Raw genomic sequence first — 22,701 nt, 5'->3', positions numbered from 1 at the left:
AACAAACAGGTTTAGGTTCCAAATTCAAGAGCCCTGAATCACTCAAACTACTGAATAAACTTTCTACCAAAGAAATAGTCATTGCCACTAGTTTAACTTAATTGAGAATGAAAAGTGGATTACTACTGAAGCTCATAATCTAGCAGAAACTGTTTTCCCTTGTACAATTATTAACAAGGTAATATTGAGTTTTCACGGGTTAATTTATATAAGGACCTTTAAAACAACAGATTAAGTTATGTATCAACTATAAAACCAACTAGAAAATCTTTTGCTTGTTTTTTCCATGTAGCTCTGGCTGTCCTGGAACTCACTCTGTAGACCAGGCTGGCCTCAAATTCACAGAGATCCACCTGCCTCTGCCTCCTGGGTGCTGGAACTAAAGGCCACCATCACCCAGCTCCAACTAGGGTATCTTAATTTAGATAACTTTCTGTTATCTAACATCAACACACAGGGGATAAAGTATACAATATGGATAAAGGATATGATGACATAATCCTTTAATGATTAGAGATGATAAAGACTGAGTAATAATCCTCCCTTTTCTCCTTCCCCATTACACTCTGAACTTCCTGTATATACCATCTTTACCATTTTACAACTTCCTTTGGAAGACAAAAATAAAGTGTTTTATCCTTCCTTACACCCAAATCCCATCCATTATGAAGTACCTCACCCCACATCATAAACACAAAGTAACTTAATTATCTGGTTTATCTTCTACTTGACTTATCTTAGTACTAAGTTTGGGTTTTCCAGTCTCCTCTCCTTTTAAACCCTGTCTACCACTACACTCACTTTCTCTTCCAGCCTCAACAGTTATATCTAAGTTTCTGCAGTTCTACTTTAGTCAAGTGGAGCAGTTCCCAATTCCTAAAACACCAGGTGAAATGGAATAGCTCAACTAATTTGTTAAATCTTTTGGAACTGGCATTAAGTTATAAGTGATAACAAATTATGTCTTTAACTATATTGTGAGCTTGTCTTTAACATAAACATGTATTTCATCGTATTCTTTATACAGATAAATATCAGATAAAAGGAACTTTAAATAATGTAACAATTGCATACAGAAGATAAGATAAATAGTATTTAAGAACGAATCACTATGTGAAATTCTCCAGATGAAGAATAAAGATAATTGTACAATGCTAACATGAAACAGTATTGTTAGCAGGATGTGGTGTTGCACACCTGTACTTCAAACACTTAGGAAATAGAAGGAGCAGGATGAGATCAACAGGCCAGCCTTAGCTACAAAGAGAGTTCAAAGCCAGGCCAAAGTTCAAAGACATTACCTAAAACTACACCAAAATTAAAAACCAAAGAAAAAAAAAACAGTATTTTATATAATTTAATACTCATTTAATCACTACATCATTAAGAAACATTATAGCAAAGGAGATTTATAAATAGAAATAAGATATTGCTAAACTCCATGTATTTAAAGTATCATTTAGCATAGCAATCACTTACTTCACTAAACTACTACTCTGTGACTGTCTTTTTTTTCCTGTGACTGTCTTATTCTGAAGTTTAGAGGCTAAGTATAAAGCTGCATTTACTTCTATCCGTGTTTTCTTTTTGTAATCCATTCCTCCATCTGAAAACTCAGTAGAAATTTTCTCTAGTTTCTAGGTTTTCACTGCTGATCACTGCTCTCTTCTCTTCTTTTTTTCCTACGTGATTTCTGTACCATTCACTCCTACACCTTCAAAACAGTGTTTCATCTTTCTTCTTCAGTTGCTTTCCTTGGTTTGCCAACAGCAGCCAGTTCTTAGCAAAATGACACTTCTTTGAATTTACCTTTCCTAGAAGCAAGTATAAGTCTTAAGGTTGGCCTGTAAGATAACTACTTGAGATTTAGACAGGCATTGACATTTCCTTCCTTCAAATATTTATTAGACAACAGTGGGTGCCTTTGTATTAGAAGTTACATGAAACACTTATCCTTCTTACAGCAAATAAAACTAGAAATTTTATTTTTATTTTATTTATATGTGTGTTGTCCACATGTGGGGCTATGTATCAGTTGTGTGGCCATTACCTGTAACAGGCAGAGCAGTGTACTGGATTCCCTGGCACTGGAGTTAGAGAGTTGTGAGCCATCATGTTGGTGCTAAGAACGGAACCCACGTCCTTAGGAAGATCAGCCAATGCTCTAGATCACTGAACCATCTCTTGAACCCAATGCTAGAATTTTTATTTTCAGACAAGCATGAGATGTCTTGCTGATGCACTTATTAAATCCTCCTGCAAGTTGGTCAATTTCCTCTGCAATACTTATACTAAGAAGTCCTCCTTACCAGTTGTGAGGCTACGAAAATTCAAAGTGACTTTTGAGCCCCTTCTACAATGTTTTATATATGTAGGTAATTACTAGTTTTATATATATATATATATATATATATATATATATATATATATATATATATAAAAATACATAAGAAAAAGTGATATGACAGTGAGAAGCATAGATTTAAAATCCAGATGGAGCACAATGATGTATTTAAATAGTCCTTATATGCTGTCATGAGACATTGTGTTTGTTTGTTTTGAGACAGGATCACGGGATGTAGCCTTGGGTGGTTTGGAACTCATCATGTAAGTAGGTTGTCCTCCAACTCACAGATGTCCATCTGCCTCTGCCTACCGAGCACTGAGATAAAAGGTAGTGTACCACCATGCCCTCCTAAGGTACTATATTCTTTTGAAATTTCTCTATAAGGATCAAAATGAAAGAGAACAATTGGCAACAGAACCTAAAGCATGTACTCTTGAAACTGCTGTGAAGGCTTTCCATTCTCACACACTTGATATGCTCTTACAATGTGAAGTAAACCCATTTATTAACTTCACTTTATCATCAACTTCCTGTCAGAGAACCCTGGACATGTGTTCTCTTGGAAAAGATGCTAAAATCTTTGATGTCAAACTTTCTCTCATTGATTATATAGCTTCTGAGGGAGCACTCTGAGTTTTGTGAATCATGCCCCCCTTCATTATGGTAATTATCTTGCTATTCCATGATTTCCAATTAGCATTCATAAATGTGTTACAATTTCTATAGTGCAAATGAGATTCCTGTGTACTGAGAAAATGAACAGTACTGTGAATATAAATACATCAACTTCAGGTTACATCCCAAACCAAGGTTTGAAGACAGCACATGGCAGGGGCTTGGGGAAAACAAGATAAAAGAAGAAAACTAGAAACAGAAGGAAAACGAAGAGATGTAATACAGATTAACATGAAAACACTCCAGCTCATTTGACCACCTCTCTGTTCCTATTTTCTCTAGTTTCACTGTACTTTTTCACGATTTCCTCTCTGTGGCTACTATTCTAATTCAAGTCCTTGGGTTTCTCTAATCAAAATATTCTCAATCCTACTCTCTTAACTTTCCTTCTCTTTCAGTACCAGGAAAAGTAGTTTAAAGAACTAGTAGGAAGATTGGTTTTGCTTATGAAGTTCCAGTATGTTAAACTGCTCCATTTACCAGCTACTAACCTGTGTACCTTAGACACTCAAAAGTATTTCTTTTGACTAGAGCCTTTTCTAACCTATTTTCCAAATCTATTACTGAATTAAATCCAACATGAAGTATAATGATGAAAATATGAAACTACAGTCGCAATCAGAGAGGTTGCCTCCAGTAGCTGATGGGAACGGATGCAGATACCCACAGTCAAACACTAGGTGGAGAGAGATCCCAGGTTGGAGGTCTACACTGGGACCCTCCCCTTGAGGCTCAGGGGGAACACCACAGAAAGGGGGATGAGGAATTGTGGGAACCAGAAGGTAGAGAACCCCAGAAGAGCACAGCCCATGAAAGTAAATAAGCAGGGCCCATAAGAGATCACAGAGACTAAAATGGCAATCACAGAGCCTCCATGGATCTGAGCTAGGTCCTCTGCATGTATGTTATAGTTGTTGGCTTGGTGGTTTTTTTTTTGGGGGGGGGGGTCTCTGACAGTGGGAGTATCTCTAACTGTTTACTTGCTTTGGGGACCCGTTTCCTCCTACTGGAGGCCTTTGGTCTTGCCTTAATGTGAGTTTTTGGAACTAGTATTATTATATCTTGTGCCATGTTCAGTTGATGTCTCTGGGAAGTCTGCTCTTGTCTGGGGGAAGAGTGGAGCGATGGGGGTAAATGAGGGAAAAGTGGGCTTGGAAGGGAACGGGGAGGGATGGAGGGAGAGGAAGCTGCAGTAGGAATGTATTGTACAAGAGAAGAATAAACAAAAGTTTTTTCAAAAAGGACTGTTGACAAAAAAAGTATAAGACTAGTATTTCTTTGTATTCCTCACTTAATATTTTTGCTAATGACTTCAAAACTTTACATAAACAATATAAATAATTGTCATGCATTATTATACTTCAAAAGGAGACTGAAGATGCCAATATATAGTAGTTCCACTTACAGAGGCACAAAGTAAGTCTTCCAAAGTAACTTTCTATAGGTGATTAAAAAAAAAAACTTTGCTATTTTCATTGTTGCTCACACTTACCTTATCAACATATTTCTTAGAATTGTAAAATCACAATGTTCACCATTTTCAACTATAGAAAAGGAAGAGAAAATAGAGCACACATATTAACTTTAATAAAATTTATCTTTTCATAGAAATAAAAAAAATAATACCAAGGAGAAAATATTTAAAATGCCTACATGAGAATTTTATTAAGGTTTAATACTAACACAGACCCCAAGGAACAATAGGCAAATGTACCCTAATACTAATGCTGTGGCATTTTAAACACACTACTTTTCTTTGTATGTGTATGTCATATATGTGTGGGTGCATGTGCACGTATCTGTGAAGAAAAGGTTGACAACAGCTGTTTCCTCCACTCTCAATTTATTTACAGAGGCAGGATCCCACTGAACATTTTATCCACTAAGCCACCTCCTCAGCCCTTCTTCATATAGCTTAATCCTAGATGACAGCCATATAATGAATGAACTCTCTGGAAATAAACACTGGTAATTTGAAAGAAGAGGCACTTTCTGCTTATTAGTACAGAACACATTCATCAAATGATATATTTAAAAACAAAACAAAACAAACAAACAAAAAACCTTAGCTGGGAAGTGGCAGTGGCACATGCCTTTAACCCCAGCACTCAGGAGGCAGAGGCAAGGCATGAGTTGGAGGCCAGATTGGTCTACAAAGCGAGTTCCAGGACAGCAAGGGACACACACACACACACACAGACACCTGCCTCAAAAACAAAAGCACCAAAACAATAAGGCAAAAACAAAAAACCTTCATGTTGTGGTTGAAAATATTAAAAACCTCCTTAGGACAATCAAAATGAAAGGCTAAACAAGAGCTCTAAGATTCATTATTAAAAAAACAAAAACAAAACAAAAAAAAACACTAAATGGGGATAGCAAGGAAGTGGGAATAATATATAAAGTAATTGCTTCAGAGCATATTTCTAAAGGATATAAAGTTCTTTTTTTTTTTTTTTTTTTTTGGTTTTTTCGAGACAGGGTTTCTCTGTGGTTAAGGATATAAAGTTCTAAAGCCCTAAATTGGTAATTGCAGGTTTCCTGGGAACAAAGTTGATGGTCCGTGGGCAAAAACCATAGATAAAGACAGTAACTTGGCATGATTTTATAAAAACTGTGCAATTACATCAACACACAGAACAAACAGCAACTCCAACTTAGTACAATATAGATTAAATAGTAGAGTAAACTAATATAATGAATACAAACTCAAATATTTCTATTGCTAATACGGTATCTGGGGTTTGGTGTCATCACTAAGAGTTTATTGGCAATGAAAACCAACAAACTAGTAAATTAACTAAAAAGGTGACCTCCTCCTTGAGGAAAGAAGAGGCACTGGTTATATGATTGTGGCTGGCTCTCTCCAAACTGCTCAGTTTCCAAAAATTTGTAAGATCCTAGGAAATAACCTTAAGCCAGGGGAAAACCCCTGAACTACAAAGCTCGTTTTCAAAAGAGACAGACACTGGCTTGACAGTGGTGTAGGCACAGGCAAGTGGTCAATGGCAACTGATTGTGAAGTATTACAACTTGAGGATTTGATCTGACTTAGGTAACACATCTGAAAAACAGAAATATCTTTAAGAAGGAAACAAAGACTAGGGAAATGAAATAAAAGCTATTCTTGAAAACCCAGAGTGTACCATGCACCGCATATTTTATACTACTTATAATACACATTTTAGCATCTTTATGAGACCTTACATTAAGGTATCCACTGAAAAGAACCTTACCTTCAGCCACACCCCAAGGATACTGTCTTCCTCTGACTCTTTTGCCATTAACTTCGATGATAGTATTACTACCTACCACAGCAAGAGGTAAACGATCCTATAAAATAAAGTGTTATTGTAAACAGATCTCTACAGTACTCATGATTCAATTATAAATAATTTACAAGAGTCAACATATTACCAAAAGTTTGCTTGGATAGTACCTATATTATCAGTCAAGCAATAAATATTCAGGAAATTTTATTTTTTGCTTTTGGGTTTTTCAAGACAAGAGTTTTTCTGGGTAGCACTGGCTGTAGAATAAGCTTGTGCTGAACTCACATAGTCTCTGCCTCAGTCTCAAGTGCTGGGATTAAAGGCGTGTACTACCACATCCGGCCTAGAAATTGTTATTCAAACGGTATACTACCAAGGTAAACAATGAATAAAATTTCATTTTTGTTAAAATTTTAAGAATAATATCATATGCACTGGTCAAATTAGTTGTTAAAAATTACTCTAAAACCTGGGGAATAGAATATAAAATACATTGGTATTTAGAAGACAAAAAAAAATAAGGCCATGAATCCATCTGATCATTAACCTTAACACTATGAGGTGCAGGAAACATTCTGTTTTTTAAACTATAACTTCAGAACCCCAAACCCACTTTTGGATCCGTATTCACTTATTTTTAATGCAGAGTTTAACTTTTCGATATTTTCATAGCTACCAAGCTATTTTGCAAAACCTCTAAAATATGTAAGATATGAATATTTTATCAATTATACAGTAATTAGACCAGTATTCACTAAACCACTTTAGCTCCAGGTACTATTTTAAATTAAATTAAAGCACACAAACTTTAATGCCATGCATGATGGTGCACACCTTTAATCTCAGCACCTGGGAGACAAGAGGCAGGTGGGTTGAGGCCACCTTCGTCTACAAAGCAAATTCCAGGACAGCCAGGGCTACACAGAGAAACCTTGCAGGGGTACACACACAGGAAAACGCACAACAACAACAAAAAAATTAAAATGATGTAGAGTTTTTGTTGACCTTTATAAAAAGACAAATGAAACAACAGTTTTATCAGGCTCCTGAAAGATCAAAACACACAACAATCTCTTTCCTGCTCATATTTGTGTCTTTGTTTTGTTTTGTTGTTGTTGTTTTTAAAGACAAGGTTTCTCTGTAGCTTTGGAGCCTGTCCTGGAAACTAGCTCTTGTAGACGAGGCCTGCCTCTGCCTCCCGAGTGCTGGGATTAAAGGTATGAGCCACCACCACCCGGCTTCATATTTGTTTCTGTTAACTGAATGTGATGGTAGTCACCCACCTACTCCATGCAATGCCCTATGCTATGTGTTGCTATTCAAAGATAACTGTAAAGCTGATAAACATTAAGAAATATCCGTATTTGTTTTTGTAAGCCAACTACTTTAAAAGTGAAACTTCTGTTTTTTCATATTAGAGTATAATTAGAAGACCCAAATACTTCACTGTGCATAGAAACAAACCTACCTTTATCTTCTTAACCAGCTTATTCTCTTCTTCATCATCTGTTTCTGGAAATTCATATATTTTAATTTTATGTTCTTGGATTTCTTTCATTATCTACAACAGAAGCAGGGAAAGAACACCACATATAATTATGACATAAGCAGTTATTTTTCCTTTTTCTTGGATTTTCATGAGACACCTCAGTTTCTGGTCATTTGTTGTTCATATTTAAATACCAAAACCTATTACTGGAGAACAGGGAGAGAAGGTAAAGATGCTTGCCATGAAAGTCTGGGAGATTTATAAACGTAGAAGAAGAAAGAAAAGCAAACAACAAACCAACTCCACAAAATTATCCTCCAACATCTACAAGTATGACGTGGCATGTGCACCACCCTCCCTTCCCTCTAGTGCACACACGCACACAGCAAAATGAAATTTAAAACATTTTTAAATTCAATCACTTCAGAAGTGTCAATCTTACGGTTATCATCCAAAAATAATTCTACAAATGAAAGAATATTTACTCTAGAATGGCATTTATCCAGGTGGTCTCTATCTACTATAATGGTTTTTGATCATTCGTTTAAAATGAATGTGATTCTTTCTCTTGATATAACTTACTATAAAACCTAAGCAACATAGCTTAAAGTCACCTAAAAATAATAGAAAAGGGTAAGTAAAAAAATTACAACATTAGTCTTAGGAGAAAGGTATACACTCTAACAGAAAAAGGGTTTTTTTTTTTTTTTTGGTTTTTCGAGACAGGGTTTCTCTGTGGCTTTGGAGCCTGTCCCGGAACTAGCTCTTGTAGAGCAGGCTGGTCTCGAACTCACAGAGATCCGCCTGCCTCTGCCTCCCAGGTGCTGGGATTAAAGGCGTGCACCACCACCGCCCGGCAACAGAAAAAGTTATTACATGAACAAGCATACACACATAAATCAAAGGCTAGACAAGCAAGTTAGGAGAAAATACACACTAGAAGAACCTCAAGACTTAATAATAACAGAAATTATTTATTTCAAATTAAATTACCTTGTCTAAGAGGATTTCAAATTCACAAGGGAAAATACAGACGTCCAACTAACAGTCACCTACCTATACAATTCAAACTCCCAAAACAACCCTCCCCTTGTAACTTTTACTACTGTGCTCACAACAAAAGACTCCAACAGCCATATAGAGGCTGTAAACCAAATGAGTTATATGATTACTATGCTAAACAGAAATAAACAGGAGTAATCCCTGCATAGTGTAGTACACATCTGTAATCCAAACACTTGGAAAGCTGAGGCCAGAGGACTGAGAGTTCTTTGCTAGCCTAGGCTGAAGAGTGAAGACCTAGCTCAAAAAAGAACAAGTTATCAATGGCCATCAATAGGACCATGCCTTTAACACTGGGCATCTATCTACCCTAAAAATAAATCAATGGCTGGGCAAGGTGGCACAAACCATTAATCTCAGCACTCAGAAGGCAGGTTGATCTCTGTGAGTTCACGAGGTCATCTTGGTCTAAATAGTGAGTTCCAAGCCAAGAGCTACACAGTGAGACTCCTGTCTTGAAGAATAAAAATGAAAATACCTTTTGCCACAGGCAACAAAGAAGTAGGACAGACTCTACTGAGGAGAGGTAACAAGCCATGTGGCAGAACGTAGATTAATATCAACGAGTTAATTTAAGTTAAGAGCTAGTTGGGAACAAGTCTAAGCTAAAGTCAAGCTTTCATACTTAATAATAGGTGTCCATTTCATTATTTGGGAGAAAGTGGACAAAGAAAGTCCAACTATGAAAAATTGCAAGCTTAAACAGCAGTGATCCTTGGTCAAAAGTTACACACTAAAATTATGTAAATGAACATTTTCAAAATAAATGCTAAAGCCCAACTTCCTCTTTATAACTAATGTCTAACAATTGTTTTGAAAAAATTCCAAATCATTTCCTGAGTAAGAAATATGGCTCTAAGCATAAAGAAAAGAAACTTGAGCCTAGAAGCACGGTACAGAGTTAAAGTACATATACCAAAGGCCTTGAGTTCAATGCTGGGTGAAACAAAAGAAAAGGGATGGGGGATGGGGGGCAGGGGGAGGGCAGTAGGCACATGACCAATCTTAAAGAAGAAATCATTACTAATACTAATATATCCTTTCAACATCTAACTTCTCAGAATAAATCAGTATCAATATAGAGATACAAACTATTCAAGGCAGAAACTTAAGAGGCAAAGATAGAATTGCCTCAACGTGGAGTCCAGTCTGGTTATAGTGACCCCATCTCAAATTACAACAATGAAGAAATAAGACAAAAGAAGGAAAGGAGGAGGAAAGGGGGCAAAGAAATAAATGATGAAAGATGAAAAGGAAGAGAATGAATAGAAAAGGGATGGAGAAAAAGAAAGGAAGAGGAAAAACATACCTGGGATGAAAATATTGGTAGTAAAAGCTGTCTAAAGATGCCAAAATTTGTATGAATTTAACACCACTTCAAGAACATTGTTCATTTTGTAACAAGTTTTAAGGTATTCTAAAATTCATATTTCAAAGGTTTTAAAAGATATCTTGTTACATAGAAGCTTATAAAGATAATAAGATAACAAAAATATAAGACTTATTTTGAATACAAAATCATTTTTTAAACACTGATCTAAAATTTAAAAAGACTATTGGAATAGACAGACTTTCAAAAATTTAACTTAGATTTCATAAATTCCATATATAAAAAACCGAATACAACAAAATGAAAAAATGTATCATTAAGAATATTATTACAGTCTGGCAGAGGTGGCATATGCCTTTAATCTTAGCACTTGGGAAGGAAAGGTAGGTGGATCTCTGTGAGTTTGAGGTCAGTCTGGTTTAAGAGTTCCAGATAGCCAAAACTACACAGAGAAACTGTTTCAAAAGAAGAAAAAACAAAACAAAACAAAAAAAAAACAAAACTAAAACCAAAAAAGGGGTGGGGATGGGGGGATTGCTACTGCAATAACAGGGCATGAGTTTGGGGAAGGAAGCTTAAATTCATATTTGTGTGTGTGTGTGTGTGTGTGTATGTGTATATATATGTATTATTTTCTAAACATTTATTTTATTAAGTAATACAAACAAAAGATTCAAGAGAAAATATGGAAGATAAATAGACTAAAAATAACATATTAATTAAAATGGCTAGAAAATCCAAAAGTTAATTCATTCTTCCTTACCTGCTTTTTAAACTGTTGGCATTCCTCTGGTGTGAGTGTGTCTGCTTTGGCAATTAGTGGGATGATATTCACTTTTTCATGCAAACGTTTCATAAATTCAATATCCAATGGTTTAAGCCTGAAATATACAGTATTTAATATGACTGAATACATCTGTTTGAAGGAACAGATTCTTCACATTAAATGCAATAAGCTACTTTACTTATCAGAAACACTTTGAAGATGTACTGGGTCAGCCAACAGGCAGAACAAGAAGGACTTTAAGAAGCAATGGAGTGGTTAAGAAGGCTTTTTGACTCTTGCCTTTGAAACACCCTGGTCACTGGGTTATGCCCCTAAAAGAGGAATTGGAAAAACCACAAAGGTTCCTAGTAGAATTTCCTAGAATAAGCTTTATATTTATTTATTAAGGTTAACAAGGTAGTTGGGTTTTTTCCCGTGAAAAACAGTAGTCCTCTTTCAATATATGCAATTCTTGCTGTCAATTATCTTTCTTAGACAAAATGCTAAAACGTCAATTTTCAATATGCCTCTCTGTTATTATAATTTGGCTCTGGCATCTAAGACTTCCACTATAGTACCTATCATCACTAATTTGCCCAGAATTCAGCATCTAAAATATGATTGCTTCACCAGTTCTTCTAGAATCCTTAGGATTCTCTTTGCCAGTTAGGTCTTTAACATGCGATTTCCTCAGAATTCTCTGCTAGGTCACTTCATTTTTAACCTTACATTCTGTATGACTAACATGAATACAATAATTTAGGACAAAATATTACCACATCCATACCTACTCAAAATTTTATCTAACCCAGTAGTTATATATGACATTAGCAGTGATTGTAGAAGGTACTAAGACTACTGTACAGATTGAGGGATGGAGAGAAAAGCCTGATTCATTTACCAGATTGTACGTAACTTCAGCCTATAGAGAGTAGGTCATTTGTAATTCAAGATCAAATTCAATGTCGCATTCTTTCAACAAATCTACTAAGTATATATCAACAGGGAAAATTCTGCTCCATCTTTAAAAGTTATTAAGCTGAGCAACTGTTTAGGAATAGGCACAGGAAATAAAAATATTCCCTTTTGACAAGCAAGAAATGGCTTAAAGTCACACACATCATTTAAATCATATTTCTTCTCTTAAAAAAACTCTTTACTTCTAAGTGATTTTTAGAAATAAAATATACCCCCAAAGGATAGAAGAATGTAATTTCATGAGAATCACTAACTCTTAGAGCCTGAAGGATTCGTTATAAACTCACTGATTCTATTAACTGTACATAGCATCACTAGGCTGACTTCTACAAAACTGTGCTAATAAAGTTAAACTAGGGCCAGGTGGTGGTAGAGCATGCCTTTAATTCCAGCACTCAGGAGGCAGAGGCAGGCACATCTCTGTGAGTTCAAAGCCAGCCTGGTCTACTGAGTGAGTTGCAGGACAATTACGGCTTCACAGAGAAACCCTGTCCCCCCAAAAACAAAAACAAACAACAACAACAAAAACCAAACCACAACAAAAAAGCAAAAGAAAAAACCATTACACTAGAAAGATTTTTCAAAAAGCATAAACTCAAGAGCTACCTAAGTGCTCATAAAAAGCAGTATATACAGTGTGTGACGGTTTCGGGTTTGGTTTTGGTTTCAGGGTGAAGAATTGGCTTTCCTGAGAATTGAACACAGAACGTTAAACTGGGCTACACCATAGTCCATTTTTTCCTTTATTTAATTTTTTTTTCTTTTGGTAGGGTCTTGCTATCAAAAAAGACATAGCCTAGACTGATCTTCAGTTTGCAATCTCCTAGTTTCAGCTATCTATACTGAGACTGCAGATATGTGCCACCGAAGCCTGTTGGCACATTGCATTTCTAAATTATTATTATTATTATTAATTATTATTATTATTATTATTATTATAGTCCTGTAAAATAGATGTGCTAGCTTAGTGATATAAATGCATAAACTTCTGACAATACTACACAATATTAAGCATAAAAGAATCCTTTTCAATCTTACAAAAAATAGTAATTACATATAGCTCCTTGTTCTACCAGAGTGAAAAATGGGCATCATACTAGGCAGAAGAGACCAAAACCAGAGGAGAATGAGTTTATACTACTCTAATTTGAGTATTGGGCGACAACACTACTTAGTTTATGTCATATAACAGTCTAGTTCCTTTTGGTAAAGAGTGGGTAGAAAGACAATGATTAGGTAGTTAGATTATGTTGTGATTTACCCCCCCCCAAAAGACTGAAGAGCAATGGAAATATTAATAGCTAATAATGACACTACCTACCCAAAATAGAAGAGTACAGTTTTTGTTTTCTTTTTAAAGAAGAGGTTAGTTACTATCAAAAAGATCAGTGTGAACTACTAAAAGATGGTAATTCTGACCTAAACACAGTAATCTTCACATTAAAGTGTGACAAAACATTTAGAAAGAAACAACCCGAGAAAGCACCTAACACTTACATTTTGTTTTTATTATTATCACTTTTTCTGTTTGGATTATGGTAAGTTTCCTTGTTTAAAGGTTGTTACCTTAGAGTTTCTTAGGATCTCCATAATCTCAACATCTATGGCTGTCTTCTTAATTTGATAATTTGACCTCTTACAAAAGCATGGCTAAAAGAAAAACTTGAAAAAAAACTTAAGTTTTTTTTTTTTTAAACTCAAAAATCTGACTGAAATTGGAAACACTTCTTTTTATGAAGCAGATGAAAATGACGACCTAGGTCTTAAACCAGTTGTTCCAATCCACTTTAACATGGTATTAGGTTCTGTTATAAATGATCTAGTTATATGTACTCCACAGACACAATGTTTCTAAAATATTCACACAAGATGAGTAATATACACAATATAAACAATAAAATAGCAAAGCATCAAGGTACTGACCCATGTCCTGAAGGAGCAATGAAGTATAAACAACACTGCACCCTGTTATCGGGCATCTGACGTCTGTTCACTCGAGATTCTGCATTTAAGTAATCCTCAAATTTACTATCAATGTAGTCAATAACAGGCTGCCAGCTGTACAATGTAGAAAAACAGAACAATTAAGTTGCAAACCTACAAAGGAATGAACTGTTCGACAATTAAAGAATAGTAGTTTTAATTTGATTTAAAAAATATTACTTCACCAGTAGACAACATCTTGAATTGTTCTGCACACTGATTCAAAAGTAGGTAAAAATTAGGACTGGGGAGATGGCTCAATCAGTACAGTACCTGCTTTGAAAGCATGAGGACCTGTGTTCCAATCTCTAGAACCCATGTAATAAGCCAGGCATAGTGGCATGTGCCTCTGACACCAAGCTTACAGAAAAGTATTGAGCAGAGACAGATACATCTCTCAAGATCACTGAACAATCAGTCTAGGTAAACTGATAAGCTTTACCCTGTCTCAAAAATTAAAGGTGGAGAGCAATTAAGGAGACACTAACCATATTTGAATGTACACACACAACATACATACATGCATGAAAACACACGTGCATGCGTGCGTGTGCGCGCGCGCACACACACACACACAAAATAGCTTAAAAAACTACATGAAATACATCTTGATTCGTTAATTTTTTTAAAAAAAATGACTTGTCCTTTGTTAAAACAAAGTTCTGGTATACTATTTTCATTGATAATATTTTAGAATCTGAAAACAATTACATCTACAGTTTTAAATGTTCAACAAAGATTAAAGAATACAAAAACCTCATGATTAGCCTACTGAATATTTTAAGAGTTGAGAAAAAAAAGAGTTGAGGAAAAATGTTCATCTTTTGCAACTCAACATCAATGTGAAACTCAAAGAGGAAACAGTTTATAAATACTAATATAAAATTATTTTGGATGAGAGTTTCATGAGCGTCTATCTATCTATCTATCTATCTATCTATCTATCTATCTATCTATCTATCTATCTATCTTACACCACACACACACATATATAGACACACATATATTAGTATAAGAAGTAGTAACTCCACTGCTTAAAGAGAGAAATCAGAGGTTAAAGCAAGAGGATTTAAGTTCTCAACCATCTTTGGAACCAAAGAAATCACATCTCAAAACACCAAAATAGAAAAAAGGACAGAAAAAAAAAAAAAGTCCAGGAAGAAATGTTTTCAAGTAAGAGATATAGCAAAGTTGGTATATGAACCCAAGTCCTAATCATTTAAAACGTAATGATTCTCACTATTAAGTTTTTGGTTGTTCTAGGTTTGTGTTTCTGTTTATAACGCAGGGTCTCACTGTGTAGTTCTAGCCTAGAACTAGCTATATGGACTAGGCTAGCCTTCAACTCAAAGATATGCCTGCCTCTGCTACCCAACTCATGTGATTAAAGAAATGTGCCATCATGTCTGGCTAGGTAACTACACTAGTATTTGAAATGACCTGGGAAACAATGGGGACAAACATTTCTTACCAATTACTATTATCCACTGCATCTCCAAATCCTGGAGTATCAACTATCGTCAACAGCAACTGAACACCACCTTCTTTGATTAAAACTTTGGATTGTTCCACCTGTAAGAGTCATTGGTGTACATGTTAATTATATATTATGTGAGTTATTTCCTATAACAAGAGGCAAGGACATTCAAGTTTCTCAAAACCAATTTGGAAGCTGTTTACAAATTAAATCTAACCACCTACAAGTTTTCTGTCTGTCTGACTGTGTGTGTGTGTGTGTGCATATGCAAATGTGCATGGTGTGTGGCATATATGTATCCATGTGTGCAGGTGCAGATGTACCTGTATGTGCATGGCTGTAGAGCCCACGGTTGATGTGGGAGTCCTTCATCTATTGTTCTTTATCTTATGCACTGAGGCAAGGCCTCTCAGTTGAACCCAGAACCCTCTGGCATCACTAGTCTGGCTAATCACTTTGCTGTGGGTTTGTCTCTGCCACACTCACTAGGTCTTGACAACAGTTTGGGATGCAGATCACAACACCAGTCCTCACACTAGGACTGAAAGCACTTTTAACCACTGAGCCATCTTTCCAGCCCCTATATTTTCCTGAAAATGACTGTGGTCATTAGAGTCTAGTTACTTCAAAGAAAAGCACATGTAAATAGTATGGCAAACTCATACTTCAAGTGTCTTCAGAAGTTTGCCTTAAACAACAGCTTTATTTCCTGACAGAACTTACAGGTTTTTTTTTTTTTTGGAAGCCCGTTGTATGTCCAAAGGTATATATTATCTGTCCAAAGCATATGCTGTTGTGATAACTATAAACTATCAACTTTCAGGCATCTAAGAGAAATCAATCACTGTTTCTAGGAGCAGAAATACTTTCCCCAGGGGCTGTAGATGTACTGATAATTTAAGTTAAAGAAGACAAGATTTGTACTCAAACTTTGAATGTCAAATGTCAAAAATAACATTAACACTATCAGATGTGAGAGGAAAATGTGATCAAGGAAACATGAAAAGCAGTTTCAGCAATTTGTGTTAAGAAAGTCTGATATACTTCTAAGGACTATGCAAATGAGAATACCTTTCCACTCCCATCTGGCATTTTAACAGACGTTTGCTCGTCAATAAAGAGTCTGTGAAGCTGAGGCTAGGGTGTTTGGGCAAGAGTCATTTGCAACCATGTCCAAAAATAGGACTTCTGAAGTGACAAAATTGACCTTCAACTCTACCATCCAGTACAGCAATTGCTGTACAGTTATGTGGTTACTTACCTCTTGTAATATTGATGCGTGCAATCAAGAAATTGAATATTTAGTTTTATTTCATGTGAATAAACTTAAATAGCTCACATGTAGCTGCCAAACTGAACATTTTATGTTTACTGCAATCAAGAATTTTTTGATAAAAGTAGCTTATTATCAGAAGCTACTGAAATTGGGGGAAAGAAAGCCAGTAATTCAGACATGCACATCTATGAAAAGCATGATTCCTATCTCTCAGAAAAGTCTCAAATCATATTCTTCAAAGTGTTTTCATCTTGGCTTATGTTATCGGTGAAAACTGAGTATCCCAAACATAAGCATATTTATCTATGGGCAATCTGAACATTTAAAAGTATTAATTAAATATTACTAAGTATGAAGTCTATATAGATTAAAAACCAAATACCAATAAACAAAATTTTAACTATTCAATGTTAGATTATCAAGAAGTTCACACTTTAATTTTCTTATGGTTCTTTAGTCAAAGGATAATCTGATCTAATCTATTATCTCAAAATATCTTGAATTCATTCCTAGTTCTTTCATAAGTTATTCATTAATGAAATATGTAATTAAAAGAAATTAACAGAGCCTAGAGAAATGGATGGCTCAGCAGTTAAGAGTACTTGTTGCCAAAGAACCAAGTTTGGCATCGAAGCTTGCAACTAACTCCAGTTCCAAGAGACCTGACACCCTCTACTAAACCTCTGAAGGCACCATGTACATGGTATACATACACATCACATACATATTTTAAAATAAATGTACTCCAAACAATTTCTGGTTTTCTTATTAATAAGTCCTATTACTCTTTCAGTAATAGCATATATTAATAAATATCCTAATTTGCTTGTATTTTAAGACTGTTTTTGTATTAAGATTAGTCACGGTGTCTGTAAGTAAAGTGACAAAGTGATTATTTAGCATTTTCAAGGCCTCAGTACCATTTTCAAAACAGTTCAATTTGTTGAAAAATGAAGCTTTTAGGTACTTTGATGAATCTGTTTATAAAGATATTTTCTGTTTCTGGCCTATGAAATTTGGTGTATCAATAAATGATCAAATACAAAGAAGTCAGCAACAAATGGAAAATATTAAAAAAAAATCTAATGCCATTCACAGTATCCAATTTTATCATATCATCTGGTTTTGCAAGTATCCTCACGGGATCCATGAAAAACAAACTAATACAAGCCCAGGAATTTCAAAGTTTTCAAACAATTTGTTTCAAATGGTCACTTTCCCATGCACTCTTCTTAAGCAGGTCACATCAGGACATTCTAAAGCATCTCAAGACTTGTCTAAGATTAAATGTATAACTTAATGCCAATGGAATGAAGTGATACAAAGAAATGAAGCAAGGGCATTTTCTGCTATGGTTTTCTCTAGAAACTAAGTAAAACTAGATCTCATATTGTTTATGTGTGTTGTTGATTTATTGAGGCATGTTTTGATTCTCTTCATCCAACAAATGAAAGATACCACTATTTTAAAATTGTAGTTTTTCAATCTAGAAGCAAGTCAAGCCTTCAATGTTTATTATTCGGTTTTAAAACTTAAAGGACTACCAAGTACATTTAACTTTTTAATCTCATGTTCACAAGGTATTCATTAACATAAATAAATGTGTTATTTAATTAACTGAAAACCATATTGAAGAAAAGGTTTAAAATTTCTGTCAAGGATTTACACCTTCCTTAAGAAGTAGCAGCAAGGCCAAAGCTATGAACAGACAGCCTGATGCATTTACTTGGCTCAAAGACAGGGAATATTCCATTTAATAATACCTCAAATGTTTCTTTAGAAAACATAAAGTGAAAAAGATCTGGGTGTGACAGCATAACATTGTAATCTGAGCACCCAGGAAGTAAATTACAGGCTAGCATAGGGATCCTGGGACTATTCATTTATAAGTATCTGCTCTTGCCCTTTTCTGCACAGCTATCGCCCCTCTTCACTGTTACTGCCTGTTGCCATCACACCACTTCACCAATTCTGAAAGGCACCTTACTAACAGCAGCATCGTGTGATTTCATATTTTCTATGTTTTCCCACTAGAGATCCTTGAGAATGCTGTGTCCTTTATTACTGTACAGACAAACCTAGTATGCAAAGCACTAAAATGTTCATGCAAACAACCAGCTCAAAAACCAAAAAAGGAGTATTATCTACAGGAATATTTAATCGTGCTTTATGAAAACTTTTCAAGAAGTCCACAAATCTGAAGAGTTTTATTTAAGAGTACAACTTATTGCTTTCAATTTTTCTCACCTCCAGAAATTGTAGAGCTACTTCACCTGTATCACTATAAAATGACGTCTAAAGTGATACACGAAACTTCACACCAAGAAAACATTCTACAGTACATCAACATAAATTTGCCAATCAATAAATTAAAATTGAAATTAACTAAATCTCAAATAAAAGATAGTTTCGCCACCAAGGAAAGATAGTTCACAATCTTACAGTGACGAAAAGACACCATTTTTAAAAAACAATAAAAATATGAAATAAAATGTAATAACTATATACATATACTATGACATAGTTTGTTAAAATTTGTCAATATTGGGATCTATATTTGAAATAAGAACAAGAAGAGCACAACTATGTATTCTTCCCTTTAATTTTAATAATCTACTGGGAAAAAACATCAACCAACAGAGAAGTAATCAGGCACTATTGCATTCACTCTGTAATATCCCTAAAAGTACTAAGGAGAAACATTTCCCTCTCTGACCTTCTCCCTGAAATAAACTGAAAGCAGTTTACAATAGTCCAGGAGTATGTAAATACTCAACTTTGTGACTACAACAACTTGAGAATTTAAAAGAAATGCAAATTATTTGGGTTTTGCCTCATCTGATATACACTCACACTGAAAACAATAGTATAGAGAAAGCCAGGACTAGAGTCTGCTCACATCTGGAAATGCTCCATAGAGGTCCTCAAGCAAACACAGGAGATTAAGAATTAATCTCAGAGTTCAAGTGAGACCTTCATGAGGAACAGAGATCTCAGAATCGACTCTCTATTAGTTTAAATACTTAGTAATCTTCCAAGACCATAAATGTCAACAAATCTCTCCCTCAAAACACAATTTCCTATAAATATAACATTCAGGAAGGCGACTGGCACTGCGGTATTACTTATTAGGGTTTTACTCTAGGACAGGATTTTTCTTCTTTCATTTTCTGACAACTGGAAATGTTCTAAAAATCCTTCAGATCACAAAAACCACAGACATTTGTCTTTCAAAACTCCAGAGAGTATGCCTATATTGGTCTATATTTATAAAATGGGATACAATAACGGTAGACCAAACCCTCTACTGAGACAATTTATTACATCAAGGACAGATTATCTGCTAGACTGCTGGGCTGAGGATGGGGGAGCCAAGAGGCTGCAAAGGATGATCACATTCTAACTACATTCAGGCCTCTTGACTCTTTTCTACGGTATGTCATGTTCTTCCCTGAGAGTAAATGAGCAAAAGTTTCAGCTTTCTAAATAGATTATAGCTGGGAATAAGACACTGAAATGTTTAAAATGTCAGGGATTCATATCTAGATAAAAAAACTCCTGGAAATAAGAAAGAAAAAGTCAGGAAATATTAAAATGACCAAAGCAGTTCAATGAAACCTAAGTAGCCAATGAGTAAAGCAGACCTGCTCAACTGAACTACAAATGGAAACAGATGAAAAAAGTAAAATGTCTTTGTCTTTACACATACATATAGAACAGGATATTTACATGAATAAAAAATAGAAACCTAAATGTTTATCCAAAACAAAAAGGACATGCTGTGATATATTTCTACAAAAACTGTAACTATCTAGTCTTCAACCTCATCAAAGACCTGAAAAGGAACATAGTATTACCTAAGTTAAGTAGGAAGTGCAAGCAAGTGATTTCCGAAAAATGCAAGGAACACCTGGCTGCCTGGACAGTCACCCAACGTTTCTCTGTAATGTTGGGGCATCCAACTTTGGTTACAGGCCTAGAATATCTGACAAGACCATTTTTAGAAGCAGGAAAATTTGAAAGACTGTCCTACCCTGTCTTGGCAATGTTCAACAATTGCTTTTCCTTGTATCCTGCTTGTCTGGACTGGACAGCATGCTGTCAGCAGTCGAGGCAAGGGCAGTTTTCTGCCCATTAGGCCGGTTTTGCCAAGAAGAAAACAAGCTCCATATGGAGGGTCTTCAGTGCCCACCATTCTCTCAGGAGTAAATGGGTGTTGCCAGGAGCCGTTGAGCCTTATATCAACAGAATTCTAAGTTATTAAAACATTTAAATGCCATAGTCTATAGGTCTTTGAAGCATTTGAAGATTACCTAGCTTTATAGAATACATCTTTGTGCATCTAGAAAAACTAACATAACGTAAGTAGAACAAACATGAGTAACTATTAACTTATAATTCTTAATAACCTATATAGCTTAAAGAATAAAGCTTCATATTATAAAAAGAAGCAGTCTTTAAACAGATGTACAACGTAAGAACAGTGACCTCAAAATCGTGACAATATATAAAAGTATCTTAATCAGAGATAGGAATGTATAATTCAATGACAAAAATATCCTTAATTTGCATCAAAATACAAAATATCCTAAACAGAAGTAGAAACATACATACAGTATGATAAAAAACTTTACATTTGTATTAATATATAAAAGTATTTTAGACAGAAGTAGGAACATTATATTCAATATGACAAATACAATTTTGAATTTATATCAATACACAAATTATCTTGGACAGGAATAGAAAAATAATTTTATATTTGTATCAATATACAAGAATCCATACCAATGCAAATTATCTAAAACTAATAGCTGCTATTTTAGTTTACAAGTAGATACAATAATCTACCTTATTATCCTATCTATCTATCCCCTTTTTTTCTATTCCCACATTGGGTGCCAGGTGAAGTGAAAATTCATAAAAGTCTAGTTTGTAATTTATTAAGGGGTACAACGGAAAAACGGACTCATGAATACAGAACAAGGTATAAGCTGATACTGATGCAGCTGCTGTTGTCATGCCATTTTTCTCAAGGGTGATGCGGACCAACCACAAGGTTTGCCCCTGCTATGACCACCCAAGAAAGAGCATGCTACCCCTTCCTCAGTTTTATCTGGTCATGCATTCAGAGCAAACCAGACCCATAGGGTTAGTCACCCCAAATGTCATTGGCTAAAAGGGTTGAGCTCCCACAATACTATCCAGTAATGAGAAAGAACAAGTACAACAAGCATGAACAAGTGAGAAAAATAATTCTCAGTGAAAGAAATCAGCTTCAAGAATAAACCTACATGAAGTTCAAGAACATCCAAACTAATCAATCTAGAGAGGTGAGGTGCTTATCTTTGGGGAAGGAATGACTTTCAGAACAAAACTAAATAAAAAGGGCAAAGGAAAAAATATCACAGTACTATAGAAAATCAGTGACAGGCCGGGCGGTGGTGGCGCACGCCTTTAATCCCAGCACTTGGGAGGCAGAGGCAGGCGGATCTCTGTGAGTTCGAGACCAGCCTGGTCTACAGAGCTAGTTCCAGGACAGGCTCCAAAATCACAGAGAAACCCTGTCTCGAAAAACCAAAAAAAAAAAAAAAAAAAAAAAAAAAGAAAATCAGTGACAGCTATGTCTTATGAATCCTACTTAAAAGATGCTTCTAAAATTTGTAGAATAACAAAATAACCATAACTATAATATCTCAATGAATGTTTTGTCAAATATATTTCTTTGTCTTAAATCCCCAAATTACATGTTAATATTTTTATCTATTAAAACACCCAGTAACTTTTGCTAGTGTATTCCTCATTTCTAGGGGTGGGGAGAAAACCATCAGTAAAGTACTTGCCACAGGAGCAAAAGGATCTGAATCTGATTCTCCAAAATCCATGTAAAAAAAAGCCACTCAGGTTCAGCAGTGTATATTTGCAATGCCAATGCTGAACAGTGGAGACAGGAATATACCTACGGTTCACTGGATAGACAACATAGCCTAAGCAACTTCCAGCCAGTGGAAGACATGTCTCAACCACCTTAGACTGCCATTTAGCA

The 22,701-nt window shown here is 35.2% G+C and overlaps 1 protein-coding gene across 1 annotated transcript in view; it reads right to left on the bottom strand.

Moving 5' to 3' along the window:
* The window catches only part of Septin7 (septin 7), a gene marked incomplete at its 5' end in the record, with an annotated part of 46,363 nt that overhangs the window by 6,575 nt on the left and 17,087 nt on the right, over positions 1–22,701 (bottom strand). Inside the window, 6 exons of the mRNA XM_057766872.1 lie at positions 4,515–4,566; positions 6,259–6,355; positions 7,763–7,855; positions 10,939–11,056; positions 13,843–13,977; positions 15,374–15,474. Of these exons, the coding sequence (XP_057622855.1) occupies positions 4,515–4,566; positions 6,259–6,355; positions 7,763–7,855; positions 10,939–11,056; positions 13,843–13,977; positions 15,374–15,474 (596 nt within the window). The remainder of the gene's footprint in view (positions 1–4,514; positions 4,567–6,258; positions 6,356–7,762; positions 7,856–10,938; positions 11,057–13,842; positions 13,978–15,373; positions 15,475–22,701) is intronic.

The sequence above is a fragment of the Chionomys nivalis genome, chromosome 4, assembly GCF_950005125.1.
Source record: "Chionomys nivalis chromosome 4, mChiNiv1.1, whole genome shotgun sequence".
In the NCBI taxonomy this organism is placed as follows: Eukaryota; Metazoa; Chordata; class Mammalia; order Rodentia; family Cricetidae; genus Chionomys; species Chionomys nivalis.
The sequence above is the reverse complement of the archived record's forward strand: the minus strand, read 5'-3'. Positions and strand labels throughout refer to the sequence as shown.